This window comes from Enhydra lutris, unplaced genomic scaffold, assembly GCF_002288905.1.
Source record: "Enhydra lutris kenyoni isolate GAN:26980312 unplaced genomic scaffold, ASM228890v2 scaffoldscaffold6, whole genome shotgun sequence".
Taxonomy (NCBI): Eukaryota; Metazoa; Chordata; class Mammalia; order Carnivora; family Mustelidae; genus Enhydra; species Enhydra lutris.
This window is the reverse complement of record NW_019154090.1, coordinates 41,430,122-41,454,825: the sequence shown is the minus strand read 5'-3', so window position 1 is coordinate 41,454,825 and position 24,704 is coordinate 41,430,122. Positions and strand designations below refer to the sequence as shown.

Sequence of the window (24,704 nt, the reverse complement as noted above, 5' to 3'; positions counted from 1 at the left end):
CAGCTCGTGGGTTGGGAGTCCTAGCTGGGAGTGTGGTTACTAGTGACACCCCAGCAGCCAGACGCCCAGGATGATGTCCGTGTGCTCACTTTCCATTGATGCCTGACATTTTCTAGGTAATGGCAAAATGAAAATCTGCTTGGAGTGTGGCTCCTTCCTCTATATTGTTTCTTTGCTCCTGTGTGTTGCATCACAACTCAGAAGCTGCATATGTGGCATAGCATCTTCCGTGTCTGACCAGCATGAGGAAGAGCAAGACAGGGCAGGCAGGGAGCAGCTCTTCATCAAGCCTGCCGGTGTTTAGGCACTGGGGAAAGGCAGTGTGACTCGGCTGGGTGTTCCAAGAATATCCTGGAAAAGAACTGTCTAGTGACCGACCAGACCCGCTTGTCTCCCAGGATACAAAATGTGGCTGCTGCTTTAGGCAATGATTGGACTTCCTTTTTGGATGACTTCATTTTATTTACCACGTCAACCAATATCAGATCTCTTCTTGGTCTGGCCTCCCATGCCTGGGGTGGGGTGGGCCACTCATCCAACCCCAAATGGCCTTGCTTTTAAGAGGCTGTTTGCTCCCACCCATGTGGGGCGATCGTGGGCCGTTGAAGGGCAAGAGCTATGATCATACATCTCTATCCCCGAGAGCCTCGTACAGGGGAGACTTGTGTGTGTGTCCACTGACCTACTCCTGCCTCTAGCCACTGTTGCTCTCTTTAACACACAAGCGAGCATTGCAAGCTTGCCCATGGGGAGGGAGGGATGGGGCTGCTGGGCAGGAAGGACAGTGTGCATTTCCTGCCTTCTGATTGAACATTCTGTATATAGGCAGAATAACTGGACATCTTTCACAAGTATTTAAAAATAAGTGAAAGAATTTTGGTGTTTCTGATTTTTTTTTTTTTTTAAATGAACTGTGGCCTCTGGATTATGTTGATGAAGATAAAGCATTTCGTAAATAAAACCTTTGAAGGTTAACTCTGGTGGTTCTTCATCTTTTAGAGATCTGGCTAGAAAATTTGGCAAAATGTGTTTTCCAGATTCTCTCTGTTTCCACTCACTCTGGGGAAGGCCTGGAAAGGTTGTTAACAGATCTGCCCACCAGAATGTTAGCTCCTGGAGGGCAGGGCTTTGCATGGGTTCTGTTCACCGGTGTGTGTCCGGTGCCTCAGACAGCACAGGCATGGTAAGCGCTTGCTGACTCCTGTATGGATCTTGGGTTTGTGATGGAGATGAACTCACTGACTGTTGGCTCTCTGCCTGGCCTTGTGTTGCCTGCTTTCTTCTAGTACATTTTTTGGCAAATAAATGATACATCAGGCTAGCTCAGCCCCCACAGCCTTGCACAATCAGTGTGTGGTAAGTGAGGGAACCAAGGCTTGGCAAAGTTAAATCAGGTGCCAGAGTCACCAAAGATTTCAACCTGGGTCCCCAAAGGCCAGTGCTTTCCCGCAAAATTATGAAACCACTTTGCTTGGCAACATCAGAAGCCGGCCTTGCATCTTATTCTACTCTGACTCGAAGTGAAGTCTTTTGAAGAAAAAAGTCTTGCAATTTAGTATTTTGAAGGATACCTTTTTCCGATCTGGTATATTTAGCTGGCAATGTTGTAAAAGGAATCAATCTTCTTTTTACAAGCTATTGTATGGTTTTTTTTTTTATTTTATTTCAAAAGCTGTCACTGAGAACATTTTTCTAAAATGGAGATAAATCTGGAAGGAGGATTGTAGCGATGACGTGGGGAAAGAGCAGAGAAAACTCATTTCTTTGTGTTCCGTGGCGCTGCCACATGAAAGGAAGCTACCTTTGGACATAAAATAGTTGGTTTAACATCTGAATGCAGGAAATCAAGATGAAGTATTAGTAAAGGTCTCCATGTTTACCCTTACGCCATTCCTTTTAAACTGCCACTCTTCTTTTACCAACGTATTGCTTCTTTGTTTTGGAGAAGCGTATTGAAGACGTTTGGACGTATGCACATCCTTATTTTTCCTCCCTCCTGTGACTCAGAAGAGACCCAAGTTCCTTCTGCCTCTGTCCTGGAGTCAGAGCACAGCTGTGGGTCTTTGGGAAGAGCCAAGCCTCGTTTCTGCCTTTGGAGTTAACAGCTGTCAGGTTGACGGATATGTGTAGGGAAAACACATCTGCACTTAAAAATATATAATAGGCTTTGAAGCATTAGCTTCCTTTTAGTGCTTGAAATTCAAGAGTAGTATCTTGTTTTCAATTCAGCTGTTTCATTCATTCTTCCATTGCTTATTCATTCATTCATCCAGGGGCTTTCTGTATGTGAGGGTAGTGCTAGGTATTGTGGGATATGTGGTAAGTAAGGCATTATCTCTGCCCTCAGGAAGCGACTGGATTGGTAGAGAAAGACAAACATGTAGATACCCAACAGTAAACAGGTAGAGGTAGAAACTGCTGTGGTGTGTTGTGGAACATCACACAGAAGATGTGTGTTAGGCAATAGCTCATAGATGGGGTGTGGTATGGAATCTCAGATAGAAGATACTGGCTACGAGGAATTTGGGAAGGCTTCCTGGAGGAGGAAACATCTTTTTTAAAAGCTTTGAAGGAAAAGTGAGATAGAGGAGAAAAGTACATTCCAGACCGAGGAAACAGCATGAAGGTTGTTGTTAGTCCTGGAAGAAGGGACAGTTTGGAATGGGATGGGGGTTTGGATGGTGCAGATGTGTGGGTGATGAGGCTGGATGGGATTCTTATGCCCCTGATGAAGTGTCTCATGGGGTAGATACCTTGCACCCTGTTTAAATAGTACTCTTAGTGTGGATGGCTCACATGTGCTGACTGGCCCATGGGAGCCCAAGCCTACCTAACTCCACTTTCAAACAGAGGTAGCTGAAATCAAGTTTGGGGTTCTAGCTTTACACACAGCCCGCAGCCATTCACTGTGGCTCGGGAGTGTTGACTCCTTACTTAATTCTTTAACTTTCCACAGTGCTGACTCTAGTCACAACTTTGAGCAAGTCCCTTAACCTCCTGGGGCCTCACCTTCTCTCCGTGTGAGTCAAAGTCATGCACAAGGTCTCCTGCTCTCTCCTGAGTCCATCCTCTTCTTGTCAAGTGTTCCATTTCTCTGAGCCAAGAGCCTCAGCTTGGCTTTCAAGCCCTTTACCATTTTGGCCCCCAGCTGTCCTCCCTGCGGAGTATCCAGAATTCCCTGCAAAGTGTCATTATCATCTTTAGTCTCCAGCAAAATTTAGTTCTTTATGCTTTTGAGCTTGAATTTTGTAGTGCATGAAATTCTTCAGGTCTCTACTGGTTTTTCTCAACTGGGCCAGGGTTCTGTAACAGAATTAAGTTATTCCTAATGCCCGGAGTAAGGCATCCACTCACTGATTAATTCATTTCTCTTCTGTGCTTCTAGAATGGTACTAGTTATGTACTGTCCTTAGGAGCATTGAGAAAATAGTTACTCAGTATATGTGCATAATCTTTTTCTTCCCTTCTTCCTTTCTATTTAACTGCAAATTAGTTTCTAGTTTTCACGCTGCTTTGCTACTTGCTCTTTCTTCCCACTTACCCGTGTTTTTCAATGACTGGTGTTTCCCGTGTCCAGAAGAGGAGCCCTGCTTGGAAGCCAGCAGTGATAGCTCTAAAGGCGTAATCCAAATCTGGAGTTGTGTTGTGGAATTGGGGACGCGTGGGTTGGGCTCCCTTCAGAGGAAGGGATGAGAACACCTAGTGAGATGCCATTTCAGAAGGAGCGAAGGGGAGCTAAGCTTCCTCACTGGTCCAGTGTCTCAGTGGCTTCTTTTCTCTATTCTTGCCCCTCTGGAGTCCATGCACAGCAGCTAGAGGGAGCATTTAAAAATGCTAAGTGCAATTTTTACCACTCCCCGCCCCCCCGCCCCATTCCACCTTCCGGTGTCTATGGCCTATCACATCTAAGTTCCAGAGTCCGGGAAGGCCTGATGTAAATTCCCCCTGGCTTTTCTGACCTCATGTCCCATTTTGCTCGTCCCCCTCTTTTCTGCAATCATGCTGGTCTCTTGCTTTCCTCCTCTTCAAACCTCAATCCTTGGACTGGTTCCTGCCCCAGGGTCTTTGTCCTGCTGTTCTGTTTGCCCGGAATGCCCCTCCCAGATCTTTGCCTGGCCCTTGGCCTCCCTGCAGTCAGGCCTTTGCTCCCACGGTACTGCCTTGGAAAGGTCTTTACTGGCCACTGGCCTCCCACCGCCTCTGTCCTCAGTTCTCTCTCATGATACCCTTTCATGTCTTTGTAGCACTTACCAGTATCTGAAATGGTATTGTGTTTACTTTGTTCCTCTCCTGTCCCTAAAATGCAGACTGCAGAACTCTTGTCTGTATCATTTACCTCCTTTCCCCCACACCCAGAGTATTGTCTGGCATGATAGGTACTCAGTAAATATTTGAAGACTGAATGAGTGCATAAATCTCTTTGTAGGGGCGGGGTGGGCCAGACAAGCATTTGTCAGCCTTTACCTCCACCTTCTCAGGGACAGTCCTGCCCTCCTCGAGGCTGCTAATCTGTACTGAGACAGTTCTGATGGTTAGGCTATCCTTCCTTCTGCTGGAAACAAAAATACTAGGAAACTGGGCTTCTTGCCCAGTAGCTCCCACTCCTGGCTCTGCTGGAGAATTGGGGTGGCGGCTGCCACGGTCAGCATACTCTACACATGGATTTGAGGGGACTTGGGGTGGTAGGCCCTGTGCTTGCCCACCCCCCCGCCCCCGGATCTTCCTCTGCTGAATGGTGTTGCCCAGCCTGGCCTTCAGGGTCAGCCCTACAGGGCTCAAGGTTATGCCCCTTCGCCAGGCTGCCCACAGCCCCGGGACTGTTCCATGCGGACTGGCCACTGAAGGCCATTGTGGCCCCAGCTGGGCACTCTGAAGGGCCTGTGGGCTCAGCCGAGGCTGCGCTGGGGGCCTGTGTCACAGATCCATGGTCTTCTCTGGCTGGTCCTGCTTTCTTTGCCCTTCTCCAGGTGTCCACCCCAAGGGTGCCCCTAATGAACACCCTGTTTGCTAAACTCCCTCACAGTGCCTCTCCGGGACCCCAACCTGCAGCAGCTGGCTCATTGCTTAATCTTCTTAGGTTTCTTACACCCTCTCCAAACCAGGGAAGGTAAGGGAAGGTAAGGCTTCATAGCCCCCTCCTGCTATGGCAGGGTCGGCGGGGGATTTCGTTGAGCATGGGACGCTCCTAGCATCTGAGACTGTGACAGCACTGCTGTCCCCGGCTCGTCCATGGTGGCAGTCCACGGGGCGTGGCATGGGGGCTCTGCAGACTTTTCACTGGCCGCCGCTTGAGGCTGGTGCCACTGACCTCTGGCTGGCGGCCGTGTGCTGAGGTGTGTTCTGAGGAGCTGACATGAAGTCTGGGTGATTGCCTGAGAAACCCACTCCAGATTTTTTTTCACCATCTGTCTCCCCTGGGTCTTCTCCAGAAACTGAGCTGAAGGCTTTTATGATTTCCTGGAGAGCAAGTGAGAGTAGTCAGTGATCCCATGTTCTTTGGATGCCCAGAACCAGCCAGAAGGGTTAAGTAAGAAGAAGCTGGTTGCAAGAGACTAGCCCTCCCTGACTTTGTTTCCACACTTAGACACAGGCGAGGGGACTCGTACTTACGGAGCCTCTGCTGCTGCATTGGGTACTGAGCGTGCCGGTGAAGGTGAGGACTCCGCTCAGTCGCTTTCTGGGCTTGAGGAAGGGAGGCAAACCCCTTTGCATCTGAGGGGAAGAGCCTGCTGGGTGCACAGCTCAGCTCAGAGGTGGTGGGGTCTGGGGTAGCAAGTGACAGTAAAGTGTGAGTAGATCGCATGCGACTTTTAGGATATAGTTCTACTAAAAAGTCACTTGTTTATCTGAAACTCACATTTAATTGGGTGTCCTGTGTTTTATCTGGAGCCCTAATAAAAGGGAAAAGAGACAGGTCATTGGGTAGAGCAGAGGGACTCAGCAATTCATTGAGAGAAGGTCATCAGAATACAGTATACCTCTGTTTTCAGATACTGTACAATATCTACTCATACTGCTAACAGGTTCCTCTTTTTCCTTCCAGAAATGTTCAGAAATGTTTTGCACATCTGGAAGCATATAAGCGCGTATTCTTTATGCTTTGTTTATCTACTTAACTGCAGACCGGATCATGGTCCGCACGCTGCTGCTGGTTCTTTCTCCTACTTAGCAGTGTTCCTTGGACTTGTTCCATAGTGGTACCCATGGAGGTCACACGTTCTTTTAAAAAATGCCTTTTTATTTTTATTTTTGCTACTGAGTGCCCTGCCACCAAAGTAAAAGCAGTTAAATATTAGTTCGTAGTATGTAAGTTTGCATTTTTTTTTTGAAGTTTGGTGGATATACAGTATTATGTTAATTTAGGGTATCCAACATAGTGATTCTACAATTATATACAAAGTATTTGAGTTTTAAGGTGAATTTGGGGGATACCAATTTACTTCAGAACTTGGGGTGAATAAGCTATTCTTTAAAATCTGCTTAGATAATGCTTAGTTTGGAGATCTCAGTACCACCCAGTCAGGAGTGACCAAACACCATCAACTGAGCAACTGGAATCCATTTGAATTGCTGAATAATTTAAAACCATTTCAAAATTATTGAATTAACATAGGGTTTTTTGTTTTGTTTTGTTTTGTTTTTTTCCTGATAAGCTTACTCCTACACACAAATCTGAGAGCTAACATAATTCTTCTCTTTTTCTGATTGGGCATTTTACTCTTTTCCATTCCTTCCTCCCTCTCCCTCCCCCCAGTATTGATCTATAACTCAGTCTACTTACTCCAGCTGGTTCGTTTGTAGCATCTTGTGATCTAGTTTCCAGACCTTTCAAATAAATTACTCATTTATATGAAGGAACTGTAATTAACTTTTCGGTTGAGAAACCCAATTCACCAAAGTGGCTTGGGAGAGACATAGTTCATTTTGCTCTATTATCAAATCAATGTTCAAATAATATTTTAAGATTATTTATTTTCCTCAATATGAGAAAAATGTCAGGATTTATTTCCCATGTTTCTTAAATGTCAGAGGAAATTGACCTGAGCTGGGGGAACCCTCCGTGCCTGGCGTTTTACAGTTTTCAGCCCAAGGATTAAGAGACAAAGCACTGAGCCCTGGTTGTGATTATTGCCCTTGTGCTCAGTGGACTCAGGTCGTGGAGTATGAACGAAGCTGGTTCTTGCTTCTCTGGGACTTGCTAGCCTAATTGGAGAGGTGATGTCAACAAGGTTGAGACCTGTGTGATTGGGAGGAACTAGGCGGGTGTATGAAGGGAAATTGTTTCTGAAGTTTTATCAAGGGTGGGTGATTCAGATTAGCCCAGAGACAAGCCTTGCTTTGGAATGTGGATAGGAATTGGATGGCATCATAGCCTGTGGGAGAGCAAGAACCAGGAATGGTATAGGAAGGCTGGCATTAAGTAGCGAATGCATGTGGAGAAGACTAGGCTGGGGTAAGAGGCAGTTATTTAACGTTCAGTCAGCCCATCACATTCAGCAACCATTGGATGGGCACCTCAAAGTTGCAGGTGCTATGCTAGGGCCTAGGGCTGTAAACCCAGATGGGTAGAGTCCTTACTTTGAAGAAGTTTGGAGTCTGGTGGTAAAGACAGGGAGGAGGACCCTCTGACTAAGGGTTGGGATGGAGGGCTCAGTGAAGGTTCTCCAGATGGGCGAGATCTCAGCGGAGTCTGGTTGGATGGCTGGGAGTGGGCCAGGCCAGGATAAGGGGATGGGATTGATACAGTGTTGAATGACGACATTAGCTGGGGTCAGAGCAGGAAGGACTTTGTATACTGCTGGAAGTTGGATTTTATCCTAGAGCCTTTGAGAAGTCACTGAAGGAGTTAAAGTGCCTGGGTTTGGAGGAATCCAGCTGACAGCAGGGTAGAGTGTGGGTGGGAAGGGACAAGGCTGGAGGCAAAGATACTGGAGAGGTGTGCGGCCCCTGCTGGGACAGTGTCTGGAGCAGGGAGATGTGGCATGTGGCCCAGATTGGTAGATGAGCTATCGATTGCACAGGATTAAGTAACTGACTCTTGGCTGTGAGGATGAAGGAGTGGGAGGTAAGGCTGTCATTGGAGTGTCACATGGACCCTGAAGTCGTCTCTGATAGTTAAAGGCTCTGTGGTGAAGTGAAGACTGTGGGTAGTAGTGTGTCTCCAGTGGACAAGGGGCTGAGCGGGATTGATGAGCAGGGTGTGGCGGGAAAGAGGGGACTGGAGCCTGCCTTCTTCTTTCTTTCATCTCTGGAATATCTGGAAGTTGACAACTCTCCTGGAATCTACAACCGATGAAAACACTGTCATCATTTAATAATTCCGACCATCATAAGCCCTTTGGGGAGATTACAGTGGCTTTTCCATGGGTATTTTCAGTAACTACAGTGAAACTTGCTCTGTATGGCCTAAAATATGCTTGGTATGACCTAGCGTTTTAATTATAAATACTAATACTTTTGGAGGAAAGATACACCTTTCTCCTATAGTTTTAATTTTTAGGCCCAAGAAGGAAGCAATCTAGGAAATTGTTGCGTGTGAAATTTCCTTTCTGGAACAGATGGCCTCTGCCTTAATCTTGATGACCTGTGATTATTATTTTTTTTAAAAGTTTATTTATCACAACTTTATTTTTGGAATCACAAGTAATTCAGAGTGACCACCACTGAGGCCTCTGTTGATTTTCCAGCAGAGCTGCCCCAGTTTTAAGATTAAGCAGGATTGCGCTTTAAGATGAACTAACTTTCAAGATCTTCAGAGAAGAAAAGCATTGCTTCTATCTGTGCTTTTCTTAGGCTAAAATCGTATTGCAGAAAACTCTACTTTCAAAATTAACACAGCAGTAACACAGTATAAAGTACCTGCCTATTTTAAAATCCTCGAGAATGTTTTCTTGTAAGAAACTATTTAGCCCATAATCAGCATGAAGCCTACACAGTATGTGGTCCAGGATATGAAGGTTCCCAGATAGAATTCTGTTCTCCAGTACTCGTGCCGCTGGAATGTCACTCAGTCGTCACGATTAACAGTGCCGATGACCGATTAACAGTGCCGATGACCGTTCCCTTTAACAAAACATCCTCGCAAGTGGCCGTCCCCTGCAACTGTGAAGGGATCCATTTCAGGCATATCTGGTATACTTTCAAATCTCTTTAGGTAATCCTGAACCTCTGTGAAAGAACTGCCTAATTTAACCAAGGGCACTGGAGGAAAATTCCTGCTTTCCTGGCAAAGATCCCGTGTTAAGACTGTAATAGGTTTGGGGCGCCTGGGTGGCTTAGTTGGTTAAACATCTGCCTTCGGCTCAGATCATGATCCGGGGTCCTGGGATTGAGCCCCACTTGGACTCCCTGCTCAGTGGGGAGCCTGCTTCTCCCTCCCCCAATGCCCTTGCTCCTGCTTGTGTGCTCCCTTGCTTGCTCCTGCTCTCTGTCAAATAAATAAGTAAAATCTTAAAAAAAAAAAAAAAAAGACTGTAAGAAGTTTGACATTACAAGCGAGAGATCTGGTGTGGTTTTGACAGGCGGAAACTGCCTTGTAGGAACATTAATACTTAGATTTTAAAACCTTTTCCAGGTAGCCCTGACTGCAGTTTCTGACTGAGTGACATTCAGCCTTCCATCCAGTCCCTGGATTTACAGTGATTTCCATGTCAATAGCCTTTTGCTCCTGCAGGCTTTTTAACTGCTGCAAGAGAGATATGGATCTCAGGTTGTTGGCAATAAATATTTGGAATTTTGATAAGACTCAGACTCATCAATATGTGCTTTTGGCCCTTGAGCGATTTCCATCAGTCACCAGACTTCATACTGAGTTTCCCACCCTTTACTGTGTTTTATTTGTGACTTCCGCGACAAGTTCACAGGGTTTTCCATTGGCTGGGTTCATAAGGACATTAGGCTCCACCATGGCACTCAGATTATCTACATTAGACACAGAAATATGTTCTTTGCCTTCTCCCAGGAGGGTATCTAGCAAACCAGAGTTGCAGAAACTGGCGTAAATGTCACCATGACTTGGGGTACCAGGCTTCTGTGTTCTCCCCTGAATAAGACACATTCTTTGTTGCAGGCAATCAGAATTCTTTTTTCTTTTTTTCTTTTAAAAATTTTATTTATTTATTTGACAGAGAGAGACAGCAAGAGAGGGAACACAAGCAGGGGGTAGGGCGGGGTGGGGGAGGGAGGGAAGCAGGCCTCCTGCTGAAGGGTAGCTCCATCTCAGGACCCTGGGATCATGACCTGAGCCAAAGGCAGACGCTTAACGACTGAGCCACCCAGGTGTCCCAGCAATCAGGATTCTTTATTAATCCTTGGGTACCTGCTTTGATTAATAATGTAGATTTTTCACATGAAATGTTTGGTTTTTCTCTGGTATTTATTTTTGTATCTTCATTTGTATTAAGAGAGCTCATTAGTTCATTAGAATAAGAGGAACATTTGTATTGTAGATTTTGTTCAGACACTCAGTTTGTTGAATGATTCCATCTAAAAAGGTGTTTTCATTTTGTACACCTGTCTGACCTTTTGGGCTTTTGCAACCCATGCTGGTCCTCAAACTGCCATTGAGTTTTATAACCACCAGCCAGTTCAGCACAGAAGATAAATATTATTAGGTAAGCCCTGGCCCTCATCTCTTCATAATGCTGCATCGAATCTTCTGGAGGTCTCTGGATTTTTCCCCAATCCACAGAAGGTCCCTTTTCTTGCAAAAATCTGTGAAATAGCTTCTGAAAATCCAGTAAGGTATTTCTTTAGCGTGCTTAAACTCAGGTGATGGTGCTCTGGTATTTTTTCTAGTTCCTTCTTCAAAGATCATTCCAGCTCTTGTTGAATGACTTTTTGAAACTGAGAAGCATCATCTTGAGCCACGGCTTTGCTAATAAGATCTTTTCTGAGTCATGCTTCTGTTTCCATAACTGGCTCTTCCTTTCTTCTCTTACTCTCTGAGTTTTTTAAGATTCTGTCCCCTGGCCATTTTCTCCCTCAGTTATTCCCTAACCCTGACTATTTTTAAGAATGACTTCAGGCTATTGGTGGCAACCTCACCCTGACATTGGGAAACAGTCTGGGGATAGAAAGGGCTAGAAGCTGATGGGTTTGCTGTGTGCTGGGAATGAGGTCGTCTGGATGTCACAACACTCAGATGACTTCTTAGGTCCCAGTAAGTCAGACACTTGTTGTTTTCGTTCAGAAGCCACTGAACAATTTACGAGCCAAGAGTAAAGACAGTGTCAGCTGATTTAGGTTGTACCCATATTCTGCCATGTGACTTTACAAAAAAACCCTTAAAGGTCAAAGTATAAGGGTAGTGAGTTTCCCAGTGCACAAAGTAGGTAACATTAAGGAGTGTGTCTCATGAGAGTAAATGTAAGGCCAGTAATCACTCTGTCAGATTGATAGTGTCAGCACAGTGCTTTCCAAGCTTTCCTGTTCACTGGAGTCATGAAGGGCTCTTGTTACAGTGCAGGTTCCCCCTCAGTAGGTCTGTGTTGGGGCTTGAGATCCCTCCTTTCTAATGAGCCTTGGGGCTACCAATGCTGTTGGTTCCTGGGCTGCATTTTGAGTCACAGGGGTCTGAGCTGGAGCACCTGTCTTTTGGGGGTCCAGAGCTCTTTGAGAAAGTGAAGAAAGTTATAGACCTCAAGAACAGTGAACCTGCCACCTCCCCCCTCCTGCCGCCACATCACAGTGCAGATGATTTCAAGGTTGTGAACGCTTTGAAACCCACCCAGCATCTCAGGTTTCAGAAGTGGCTCATAGATGCTCATAGGACATAATGGTCTTCCAGTTGATGTCTTCGCTAGTATTTTTATAGAGTGGATGTTCATTTCAAACTCCAAGGGAGATACTGCCATGGCTACCTATAGGGAAAAATAATTGATCATACAGAGGGATCTTTATAAGGTATAAGGCTGTGAGCCTTGGAATTACTTTGTCTCTGACTTCTGTAAGAGCGGTGGACACAGTGTAGGTCGCATTCCTTCATGTCTTATAAGTCAGAATTGACAAGTCGTGTGAGCACCTGTTGGAGTCCCTTCTGATCTTCCATCCCTGGTTGATTGTGTGCTCCCAGCAGGTATTTGTTGCTAACAGGGGTTTTAAAGCAAAAGATCCAGACAGGTTAAGAACAGAGAAATGACCCACATGGGAATGGGAGGGATTGAGATGTGGCAGCTCTTGTGTTAATAAAACTGTGTAGTTCTCTCACTGTGGGCAGGGCCTGCTTTTGGTAGTTGCACGCTAAAGAAAGGGGTAATTTTGTGAAGTATTTATTTTACAGCCACATGAACATGTATCCCCAAGGCAGTTCTCACTTTTGGGTCCAAAATGGACCTGCCCAAGATCTGGGTACTGAGCACATGGTTGGCGGGGGTGGGGGGTTCATTTATTTGTCTTTTAAGCTACTGGTCTGTTCATGACCTATATTTCTTCAGACTGGCTTGGAAAAGTTAAATCAGGCCATAGTAATTCATTGTAGTTCTTAATGGTGTTTGCAACATACTGTTTGAGTTTCATTGTTCTGGCTGGTATTTATTCTGCCTCTGCATCCTGGGTTTGCCAGGACACCTGGTTCCCCCACCTTGGGATTATTTTAAGGAAATCTCAGACCTCATATTATTTCATTTATAAATATTTCAATGTGTGTCTCTAAAAAGTTAAGACTGATAAAAAAAAAATCATGAAACCATTATCATACCAAAAATGGCAGTAATAAATCTTTAAAACCAATTTGTATTTAGTCAGTGTTAAGATTTCTCTAGATATCTTGTAATTTCTAAAAATGGCTTTTTTTCTGTTTGCACTGAAATCCCATTGGCTGATAGGTCTTTTTTTAAAATTTATTTATTTTAGGATTTTATTTATTTATCTGTCAGAGAGCGAGAACATAAACAGGGGGAGCAGCAGGCAGAGGGAAAAGCAGGCTCCCTGCTGAACAAGGAGCCTGATATGGGACTGGATCCCAGGACCCCAGGATCATGACCCGAGCTGAAGGCAGATGCTTATCCGACCAAGCCACCCAGGTGTCCTTGGCTGATAGGCTGATAGATCTTGGGCAGGTCCATTTTGGACCCAAAAGTGAGAACTGCCTTGGGGACACATGTTGATGTGGCCTTTTTTCAATCTATAAGTTCCACTTCCCTCTTTATACTCCTTGCAGTTTATTAGTCTTGTTATTGAAGGCTGGGTCACTTACCTGCTGCCCTTCCCAGAAGCTGGATTTTGCAGACTGTGTCCCTGGCATTGTCTGATGTGTTCCCCCTGCTCCCTGTGTTTCCTGGCATTCACTGTCCGTCAGCTCTAGGTCAGAGGCTGGCCTTTTCCTTGGGCCAGGGACAAGATTTCTGCGGCAGAGGTGTTCATGTTTCAGTTTCCCTGGACAGCATGTCTAGTTGTCTCCTGGTGGAGTTAGCAGCCGTTGATGGGCATTCCCTGGAGCCATGAATTCATCAGAGTTGCAAAGTGCTGACATTCTAATTCTTTTGCTTCTTCTTCATTTATTAGGTAGAATACTCTAAAAAGAGGAGCTTTCCCAAACAACTATTTGGTTAAACTTAAAAACACTTGACTGTTTAGGAAATGCTTGAGTCTCCCCTTTTATTTACTAGGTTTTTGTTTTGTTTTTAAGATTTTTATTTCTTTTGGGTGCCTGGGTGGCTCAGTGGGGTAAAGCCTCTGCCTTCGGCTCAGGTCATGATCTCGGGGTTCTGGGATTGAGCCCCGCATCGGGCTCTCTGCTCAGCGGGGAGCTTGCTCCTCCACCCCCTCCCCGCCTGCCTCTCTGCCTACTTGTGATCTCTCTCTCTCAATTAAATAAAATCTTTTTTAAAAAATATTTTATTTATTTATTTGACACAGAGAGAGATCACAGTAGGCAGAGAGGCAGGCAGAGAGAGAAGGAGGAAGCAGCCTCCACGCTCAGCAGAGCTCCATCCTGGGACCCTGAGGTCATCACCTGAGTCAAAATCAAGAGTCGGATTCTTGGGGCGCCTGGGTGGCTCAGTGGGTTAAGCCTCTGCCTTCGGCTCAGGTCATGATCTCAGGGTCCTGGGATCGAGCCCCACATGGGGCTCTCTGCTCAGCAGGGAGCCTGCTTCCCCCTCTCTCTCTGCCTGCTTCTCTGTCTACTTGTGATCTCTATCTGTATCAAATAAACAAAATCTTAAAAAAAAAATCGGATGCTTAACTGACTGAGCCACCCGGGTGCCCCTGTTCACTAGTTTTTAAAATAATGGGGTGACTCTTTTTGATTTCCAAAGGGCACCATTCAGTTTTTACTTTTTTCCATTATGAGTTCATAAGTTGATGCATATTTCAAATGATTCAGGTTGGTGCATATTTCACATTCTTTCTGCTGCTCAGATGTGGCTGGTGGGAACTTAGTTCAGGTTGGCTCCTGAGTCCTTTTGACGTAGCTCTTGTATTGATATTTCTTAACTGTGTAACACAACCGAGGGCCTTAGAACCCCTAAACTGCCAATTTAGGGGCTTATAACAACATCTATTACCTCACCGTTTCTGTGAGTTCAGGGTTGGGGTGGGGTTTATTGGGTTTTCTCACCCACTCACGGTCTCTCAAGGGTGCGGTCCTGGGCCTTCCAGCCTGGCTGGGGGAGAGGCACTTCTAGGCTCACCCAGGTGGCTGCTGACTCTCTGCTCTTTGTCTCCGGGTGAGTCTCTGCTGAAGTCTCGCAGTGTGGCACCTGGCTGTCCTCATTGCCAGGACCCTGAGAGACACACACGCAGGAGCGCCAGCATATCAGAAATCTGAATCTTCCTGTAATCCAAACTAGGAAGCATCAGACTATCACTTTGGGGGCCTTAGTGTTCTAGTCATTAGAAGTGAGTTGCTAGATGCAGCCCACTCCCCCAGGATAAGGGATCACATAGGGTCCCAGATACCAGGAAGGCAGGGATCACCAGGAGCGGTGTGAGAAGTTGCCTAAGGACAACTTGGACAAACTAACTTTTGATATGGTGGATTCCTGCTTTCTTGTGTGATGAGATAGTTCAAATATTTGTTTTGAGTCGTCCTCCAGGTAGCCCTGACTCTGAATGGAATTTAGAGACTATAATTTGGGCGTAAGATTCTAGGCCTTTTCAGAGGACAAAGCTAGGGAGTACTTTCTTTTCCTTTTTCAATTTCAAATAAAGTTTATGCTAGTTCCTTTCAGATTCAGGACTACAGAGTTTTTAACTTAACCTCATCCATCTTGTGTTTTATCTCTGTTCATTCAAACCCCTTGGTTCTCAAGGCCACCACCATAATTACTGAGGTATTGTCCATAGTACACAAATGAATGACAGTGCTTACTTTACCAGCAAAAATCTGATTAGTGAAAGTGCTTTAAGACTTCTTTACAGTTTTTTTTCTCCTTGGGCTATACCCCACTGCATTCTACAGTCAGAGTTCAGTATCTAGTCAAAACTGACATCGTCTCGCACCATGTGGTGCCAAAGCCCAGTTAGGTTCACCTGCCTCAGCTTATTTTTGTGTCTTAGTTCCTTTTATTTTAATTTTTATTTTTCTCTTATTTTATTTTTTAACATTGGACGTAAGGCCTGCACTTCAGACTTTTCTTTTCTTTCTTTCTTTTTTAACACTGATGTGTTTCAGGTCACTTTAAATAACAATCTTGTTTTGTTTTTTGTGTAAATTATTGTGCTCATTCTAGAGATGATCTATAGATCAAGATACTTTGTAGAAATCTAGTCTCTGTCTCTGTCTCCTCCACTCTGTTTTCTTCTTTTTCCGTAGTTGGCCTTTTGAAAAATACGTAGGTTATCGTTTTTGTTTTTAAGTAAAAGTGGTAGCATTCTCTGTAGACTTTTCTCCACTTTGCGTTCCCTTCTTAACAATAGTACATCCTGGCTACCACCCCCTAGCAGTATATGGAAACTGTCCTCAGTCCTATGTCAGTGACAGACCACTGTGTGGATACGTGTCATTTATTCTCGTGAACTGTACTTCTTAGGAGTTCTTTGGATTTCCAGTTCTGCAGTTTTCCAGGAACTGCAGTTTCTGAATGCTTATGGAAAGAAGATGAGGGGAAGGGGCAGTGCCCTGGCTGCTTCTAGAAGCAGTACCTGTTTGTGACCATTCACACCAGTTTTTCTTCTTGGTTCTCACCCTGGGTGAAGGGGAGGTGTCAGTCTTTTTGTAACCAGGTAACAGGAAAAAAAAAAAAAAAAGAAAGCATGGCTTCTTTTATGAGTCACACAGCCCTCCACAGTTTCTGTCATTTAATTTACACTCCTTTTGGCTCACAGTTAGAAATTCTTTCAGGTTTTGAGAACACACTATTTGTCAGTCTTAAGTTTTTTGATGGTGGCATCTGTTTTGTGTGTCTTTGTGTTTATATTAGTAAGGATTTGGGAGGAGTGGGACCACAGATTGTGCTTCATATGCCATTTAAAAACAAACCCCCATATGTAAAAAGTAAATAAAACAAATGTTTTCCAAACAATCTTTTCTCTCCTAACTAGTACTGAATTATTTGTGTTGCAGGGAAAAGGACTTGGAAGCCAAATTCATTATTCAAATGGAGAAAAGCAAAACAACAATCACAAACTTAAAGGCAAGTAGCAACCTGGCCTTGCTCCGGGAGCCTCCAGTTTTGTTTTTTTTTTTTTAAGATTTTATTTATTTGTCAGAGAGAGAGAGGGAGAGAGAGCAAGCACAGGCAGACAGAATGGCAGTCAGAGGCAGAGGGAGAAGCAGGCTCCCTGATGAGCAAGGAGCCCGATGTGGGACTCGATCCCAGGACGCCGGGATCATGACCTGAGCCGAAGGCAGCTGCCTAACCAACTGAGCCACCCAGGCGTCCCTCCAGTTTGTTTTATTGTCAGAATGATCTGTTGGTAAATGAAACACATCTGCCATTTCCTTTCCCCTCCTTCTCAGTTCAACTAGCCACATCAGCTTGCACTTGGCTAGGGATCATCCGTGAAGCAAAAGGGTGATGCTCTGTCTCCTCTCCTATCCCTGGTTTCATTTGACCTCAAAGTCCTGGTATGTGAGCTCATGGGTTTAACCCAGACTCAACATTGTTATCCTGTATCCTGTGGAAGATCCTTAGTTTGGTGATTGGCTGAATTCTGTGAATCATTAAGTGTTGGCCCTAGATTGGTTTCCATTCTTAATGAAAATAGTCATATTTTGTAAACTTTGCAAGAGGAGCTTGTGTTATTATTCAAAACTCAAGGGATGAAAGATTTTTAAAAAATGGATTTTTTTTTTTTTTCCCTGAGAAAGATACTTGAAAAAAACCAGAATTTTCTAGGATGGCATGTTCTTCCTTTTGCATGTTAAATATCCTATTTTTTTTTCCCTTTGGTCAGTGAATTTTTTTAAGGACCGTGAATACTTTTCACTTGGGGGGACGGATAAGAGTGTAAAATTAATAATAATAAATCATGTGCTTTATGGACTCAACCCCTTTGTCCTCCTATGTTTGTCACTAATTTACAGGTTTGGGTTTCTGAGGCCTGCTGCTCCATGGCCAAGTGCAGATCAATCTCTAATTGGATTTCTGTTAATTTGTGGCTCAAGGGACTGGATGCTTTGAAATCCAGTCTCAAAGTAGTACCACTTGATCTCCAGTGGTAGAAGCTAGGGAACGCTCCTATCTCCCAATTGGGCTGTGCTCTGGATAATTTGATAGGCTTCCTTTGAAGCCCTGGTGTTCCTTTGCCTGAACATTCTCTAGTGAAATGTCTGTCTTTTTTCTCTGACCACAATCCTTGTACCTTCTAGCTCTGTCTGGCCCTACTTGGCTTTCCCTCCTTTGACCTACCACATCTTCCCCCATTTCTGCCAGTCATCACTTGGCTGTTGCCTCCTGTTACTTACATTTGCTTTGCTTCATGTATCTGTGTGCTCACACTGCTTTGGTAAAAGCTTAATCATTAAAAGATTATATTTACCAAAACAGAACAAAGAGACCCTTGGCTCTGGATGCATCTCTTCTTGATGTGTTATTGAATCTATTTTCCTTGATTATTCTGTTGCCTTTTGACAAAGTTTTACAAACATTTCCTCATCTGATACAACGAAAACTGATGTCCAAATTTTTAACATTTTAATAATAAGAACCATAGGAATTATTTATTTATAGGATCTGAATTATGTTGGAAAATATGGTGCTCATTAAATTTTTTCAGCATGTGTCCAGGGAAATTTGTGAAACTTTGGTGGCTTGTGGTGATTTTTAAACATGGTTTTTGGTTCAATTTAGGTATATAGCAAGGTAGACAAGCTACACGGACATGTGCAATAAACTCATTATAGAATAGGTCCTAGGAGAATCTAGTCTGTTAGAAGTGGCAGCAGTTACTTCTGGATATAGTGCCCAAGGGGTAGCTTCATGGAAGAGAAGCATCTGACCTGGAGTTTTCAGTGGGGCTGCCAAACTGCATAACTTTTTTTTTTTTTTAAAGATTTTATTTATTTATTTGACACAGAGAGAGAGAGAGATCACAAGTAGGCAGAGCAGCAGTTAGAGAGAGGGGGAAGCAGGCTCCCTGCTGAGCAGAGAGCCCGATGCAGGGCTCGATCCCAGGACCCTGAGATGATGACCTGAGCTGAAGGCAGAGGCTTAATCCACTGAGCCACCCAGGTGCCCCCAAACGGTATAACTTTGAGGGGCTCTAGTCACATCACAATCCATGTGATTAGCATCCCCTAGAGTCCTGCAGACACCAACTCTGGTGGTTTCAAGTGGAGGGAACAGTAAAAAGTATTGAAGCTAGGGGAAAAATATGAGTCTGGTTGGAGTGTTGGGTTTGTATGAATCATGATAAAAACTCCAGAAAAGTAGCCTTCTGTCATAGCCTAGAGAGCCTGGATTGCTGGAAGGAGTTCAGGATCGATCAGTCTACCGACCTACCTACCTACCTACCTACCTACCTACCCAGGGCATGGTCAGGAGGAAGTAAATGCTTTTTAGAGTGTAAATATGAAAAATGGTGATCATTGTATATTTCTAATGAACTTTTCTTTTCTTGAATTGGATAGATCATTTAGCTGTGAGTGCTTTTACATTATTATCATAATCCTTTCCCTGTAGATACCAGAAGGAGGGACTGGGGACTCAGGAAGAGAACGGACCAAGACCTTCACCTATGATTTCTCTTTTTATTCTGCTGATCCGAAAAGTCCAAATTATGTCTCACAGGAGATGGTATGATATTTTCATAATCCTTATTTTGATTTCATTTTGAGAAGAACTCTTTAAAACATCTTGCTCATTTTTTGGGAATATAATTTATATAAAATTTGCCTCTGCTAACTTGGCTTTGTTTGTTACATTGCACCATTTTTATCTTAATTAAGCCTGAGAAGAATTCAGTCCACACAAAGTTGATTTTGTTTTTCACTTCTGAGCATGATGATCATAACCTTTTTTTCCCCCCAAAACTTGGACATGGCTGCAGTTTTGAAGGTGCTTGGCAAATAAAGCAATTTGGAGGCACCATTTGTATATTGCTAAGTCTGGCAGACAAGCCACTCAGCTCTGAGTCTCGCCACGAGGCAGAGCTTTAGGAGTTGGAGTTCTAACCTAAGTCCCATTTGCTGTGAGTGGATCGTTGTAGGATCATTATAGGATTCTAGAAAGAAGGATCCTAGAAGGATCTCTCCCCCCAACCCCCAGTTTTCTAGAATCTAGACTATAGATGAAGTTTGTGGAAGAAACCTGTGCTATAGGCTTTTATTTTCTAAAATGTGGCTGTGATATGGGCATAGAGGAACAGACCCAAAGATCCTTGTGGGAAACCATTGCATGTGAGCAGGGCAAGGGCATGTCTCTGGGACCAGCTGGGTGTTTGAGCAGAGCAGAGTTATGGGGAAGCACCAGTGAGAGAGGAGGATTATGGGCTTCTTCCTGGATTGTTCATAGCTTCTTTAAATATATTGCTTCAGGCCTGATGTCTTATTACTAGGATAAGAATTCCTGTTTTGCCTGCTCTGGGTTATAATCCATGGGGTGGCATCTTAAAGTGGAATTCTTGTCAAGTTGCTTGCAACTTGGTGTGTCCATGTATGAGAATCACCGCATTGCCTAGTAGGTGTTAAAAATGCAAAATCTTGACCAATTTCAGACCCACTGAATCAACCTGAATTTTTAGCAGGTTCCCAGGTGATTTGCACACACCTCAACATTGGAGAAGTACAGTTGGTTAGGAAATAGTTTGTGGAAGCGATTGGCTTTACTGAAGCAACGTAAATGTTGGTGTTAAGATATAGACAACTTAGAGGAATTGTTCAAAGGAGATGGTGGAGTGACTGTATCCAGAACATGTGGATTCAGTGTCAGGGCAAAATAGAAAGGATGACAGCAATAAGAATGAGAGCCACAAAGAGAGAGAGTTGCCTGGTATGAAAGAGGGACCAGCCATTAATGTTGCCTGAGTTTGCTTTGGAGTTTACAGCTGTGCTCGGCACTCACATATCCTGTCTCCCTTGATTCTCACAAGACCAGATTTAACTTTAGCACTCTGTTTTTCTTTGTCAAAGAGACTCAGTGAGCTTAAACAACTCGCTCAAGCTCATGGATCTAATCGACTTAATAGTAGCAGAGTTGGGGTCCTGGGGCTGAGGTGTAGGTCAGTGGAGATGCCACTGGAAGGTCTTTAGGGCATAAGAGTAAAGGGTTGGTTTGTTCTAAATGATAGATAGGACAGCCCTGTTGATGAATAAATGGATAAATGAGTAGTGTTAAAAACCAAAATTCAGTCAAGTAAATTTAAAGATCTAATTGGCTTTATCATCGATTCATGAATCCTACAGCATCCCATCCAGCAAGGAGGAAGGAGCTTCAAAGAGCTGTACCAAATGGAAGGATTTTATAGGCAGAAACAGGGCCAGACAAGTAGCAAAAGAGAAGAAAAGATTGGTTCTGGCAAGATCATCTTCCCCCCGGGGGAAGAGTAGAGGGTGTTAGTAGGTGGATCACCTCATCTTCCTTTGGGGGATCGAGAGGGCCCATGTGACAGATTACTGCATTGGTGCTGACCAGAAAATTCCTGACGGACCAGTTAAGACTACATATCTGGGGGAGGTTGAAATTGCAATTAGGTCAGGTGTTGAACCCCGGTTTTGTGACATGGCCTAGTCACACAATAATAATAAGTAATTCCATTTTGGGCCTGCGGTTTTATTTTTTAACAGCGATGCAGAAGACTTTGCTGTTGAAGTAGCTGATTAATCAGCATTGGTAGCTGAGAGCGTGGTGAGGAATAGAATGTTACAGGTACTGGAATCCAGATTTTGGCTTTAATAATGGAATAGGAATGAGGTGGCTGGTGTGAGGGATTTTGTTAAGGGAAGAGCCAGTTCATTCTACAGTCTTCAGGCTGTCTTCCACAGAGGACTGATGAAGAGCTGTGAAGTTTCCACTTCTAACTTACCCAACGAGCGGCTGGATTTTCCTCGTTATTTAACTTGAGTTGGAGGCCTTTTGGGAATGGAGGGCTGTGTGGAGGGAAAGTCCACAGTGGGAGCAACAAGAGCGGTGTGTGATAGCAGGGCCTGGCACACTGGAGATGCTCAGTAAGCATTTGCTGACTGACAGAACTCGTTTACAGATGGTGGTTAATTTACAGGAACAGATGACATTTCCTGGTTCTACAAGAGTCAAGATCAGGGAAGCAGGAACAAGTTTAGCTTTTTTGGAAGTTAAAAATAAATGCTTTGGGTTTAAAAATAGTTTTAGTTTGTGAAAACCTTCTAACTGATAGGGATAATTTCCATGCTTCAGGTGGATGCGTAGTAGCGTCTCTTCTCAGGTGTTTTGGGTTTTTCGACTTTATTTGTATGGTTATATATAAATAACCTGACATTGTTCCATTAAATTACAAAACTAAAAAAGTAGGAGATGTGTTAGTAAATACTACTTTCTAGCAGGATCACATGTTAATAAAATCAGCATAGATACAGGAAAATACCTGTTTTTTTTTAAACACTCTGTTAGACGGATGGGTAATCTTCCCTCACCCCTAATGGTAAAAAGAGCTTCAGTTTTGACTATTGATTAAAGTTTTCATGCTGCCTCATCTGGCACAGGATTTCAGCTGTCAGGTTGTATCCCAGCTATTAATAGGGGAAGATGCAAGCTTAGCATGATGGTCGGTCGTCTATTCCTTCTCATCTGAGTATAAAGGCATGTTGAGAAAATGTACCATGCCTGTTATATAGTTCAGCTCAAGTTTCCTTTACCATTAAACGAATACCAAATAAGATGACCAGCAGTATTTCTTACAAATTAATTTTAGATTTAGAAAAAAAGAAATCACTGCGTGATTTAAGTCTATACTCACATAAATTAAAGACCATTAAATAAGGTCTAATTTTCCTCATGGTTCTTCAAAACTCCAAAGGGAGGCTTTGATCTCACACAGCCTATTCCTTGATTCAACCCTGGAGTAACTTGAAACCTACAATCTCCTTGTTGACTAGCTGCATGGGTGAGTCTTTTGTTTTAACAGTGCCCTCTTGTGGGCAGTTTCCCTCAAGTGAGGCCCTGTGATGCCTTGGATGACCTGGAAATCAGCTTGAAAATCTGTGCTGAGACAAGTAGCAAGGGGAATTTTGGGTCACCTGGCCAGATGAGGATCTCAGCAGGGTTTCTGATGCCAGTGGGGGAAGGCAGGTCGTAGGTCTCACAAAGCAGCTCTTCCCTCCCCACCTTGCTTTGACTGGGGATGCTAAACAAGTCCTTCCTGGGAGCCGTAGTGGGGTAGCCTGTTTTCCTTGCCAAGAACCCTGAAGATGTGAGCAGTGTCCTGCTGCTTCTCTGGGACCTGAGCCAACTTTGGGTGGGTTACTTGAAGCTGAGACTGAGCCTGGTCCGGGTCTCAGCATCTCCAGACTTGCATATTCTAGGACTGTTTTGCAGTAATGTCTACGATGTCCCCCCACCCCCTACTTCCACATACTCTGGGCCCCCAAGTCTCTCAGAGAACTCAAGCTGAATCAGCTTTCTGGAAAAATAGGTTATAGTAAAATGATGGGTGGGATTTTAACCCTGGGAAAGTGTTTTACTTTGAAAAGTTTTGGGTTTGATTTAAATATATTTTCTATGACTTTGCTTTAGCCTCAGGCAAAGGTATTATAGAAGATCCTTCTCTTATTCTTTGGGAAGTTTATGTAAGGCTGTTCTTCCTATCTAGTGACACCCTGTGACATGGTAAAAATGATAGATAACTTTTACCATTTGTGTAATCAGAATTGAAGAAAAATTTAGAGTTTCTCCTCATGTTCCATACACAGTGCTGAAAACTAACCTTGGATGGGTGGTCTGGAGCTGTGAGTCTCCCTGGGATTCTGGGCTACTTCTTCACAGTTTATGGGAGGAGGTCCTTTCAGGGAGGGCTGGGACTTTGTGGCTGATGTCAAGGATGTGAGAAGAGGCCACATCGTGATAAAGTCTTTAGAAGCACAGTTTTGGGGGTCAGAAGTGCCCAGGTGTAAATCCCAACTCTGCCACTCACTGTATATGCTCACTCATCTGACTTTTCCCCCTGAAGTGGGACCTAAGTGATGCTACCCATCTAGTAGCATTTTATGAGGACTAGTATGTGAACACAGTGTGATCTGCTGTCATCGTTGAGAGTTGAGTAAGTCAGGCAGAATTTGAGAGTAGTACTAGAAAATAGCCTCTCTTAAAGCTGAAATGGATACAAATGAACAGCGTGAATGAGACCGGTCATTTTGGAAGTGACTCCATTGAAACGATAGTTTGTAAATCTTTGACCAAGAAACTGAGAAAACAAAGTCCAAGCAAGATGGCGGCAAGATGGTGCCTGAAGAAAGCCAAAGTCTGGTTGGCTGTGCTATTATTTTGTCCTTGGGTGCCAGACTGTATTATTAACAGGAATGGTTTACGTGGAGCTGAGATCCAGAGGACTGGTGTTCATTGGCCCTATCTAGGGGGTGGCTGGAGGGCTTAGATCCCGCAGGAGAGATGCTGGGTTTCAAGTTTATCTAATCCAGCATCACTCACAGAGACTGAATGCTCTTGAGGGGTTGATGAGGCTCCCAGCTGGACTGTGGTGACCCCACAACATAGTGCTCACCTCTTCCTGGCTCTGACAGGAACCTAATCATGCTGCCTCTTGACGTTTTTTCAGCTGCTGATGCGCCTCGTTTTTGAAGCAGGGAGGTGTTTTATGTGGCCTTAGTGTGCCTATTGTTCCAAGAAGACAGGAGGCAGCTTGAAGGCTCATGGGGTTTGGAAAAAGTTCTGGTTGGTTCCCTTCCCAACTGTGTGTACCTAGGATGGCCACACATCTCCACTGGCCTCATTTACATAAGCTGTCTGGGTGAAGTATTTGTCCTTCACCCTCTGTCATTCCCCAGAGTATCCCCCTTCAATTATGTGGTGTGACAGCCGTGGACTCAGACCTTGTAGGTGCAACCCCAGGGCCCCACGTAGCTCATCTCCCTGCCCTCTCCATCCTGGGCATACCTTCAAATAGGAAGAAGCATCTGGCCTCTGACACAGGGGAGCCCGACCATCCCAGCCTCATTCACACCCACTCACCCCTCAGCTCTCAGACAACCTTCTGAGACTGATTTTGATGGATAGCTGGGCCCTTAAAATGACGGCATTGATTTGGCATGGTTTGAGCAATATCTTCTGGCAGCTGTGATTTTCAGGTTTTGAGTATTTAGTTTCTGGAAGCTCTGATAGAATGAGTAACTC

General features: G+C 44.3%; 1 protein-coding gene across 1 annotated transcript in view; it reads left to right on the top strand.

The window, feature by feature from the left end:
- The window catches only part of LOC111141654 (kinesin family member 16B), a 282,534-nt gene that overhangs the window by 20,680 nt on the left and 237,150 nt on the right, over positions 1-24,704 (top strand). Inside the window, exons 2-3 of the mRNA XM_022494378.1 lie at positions 16,508-16,577; positions 19,068-19,181. Of these exons, the coding sequence (XP_022350086.1) occupies positions 16,508-16,577; positions 19,068-19,181 (184 nt within the window). The remainder of the gene's footprint in view (positions 1-16,507; positions 16,578-19,067; positions 19,182-24,704) is intronic.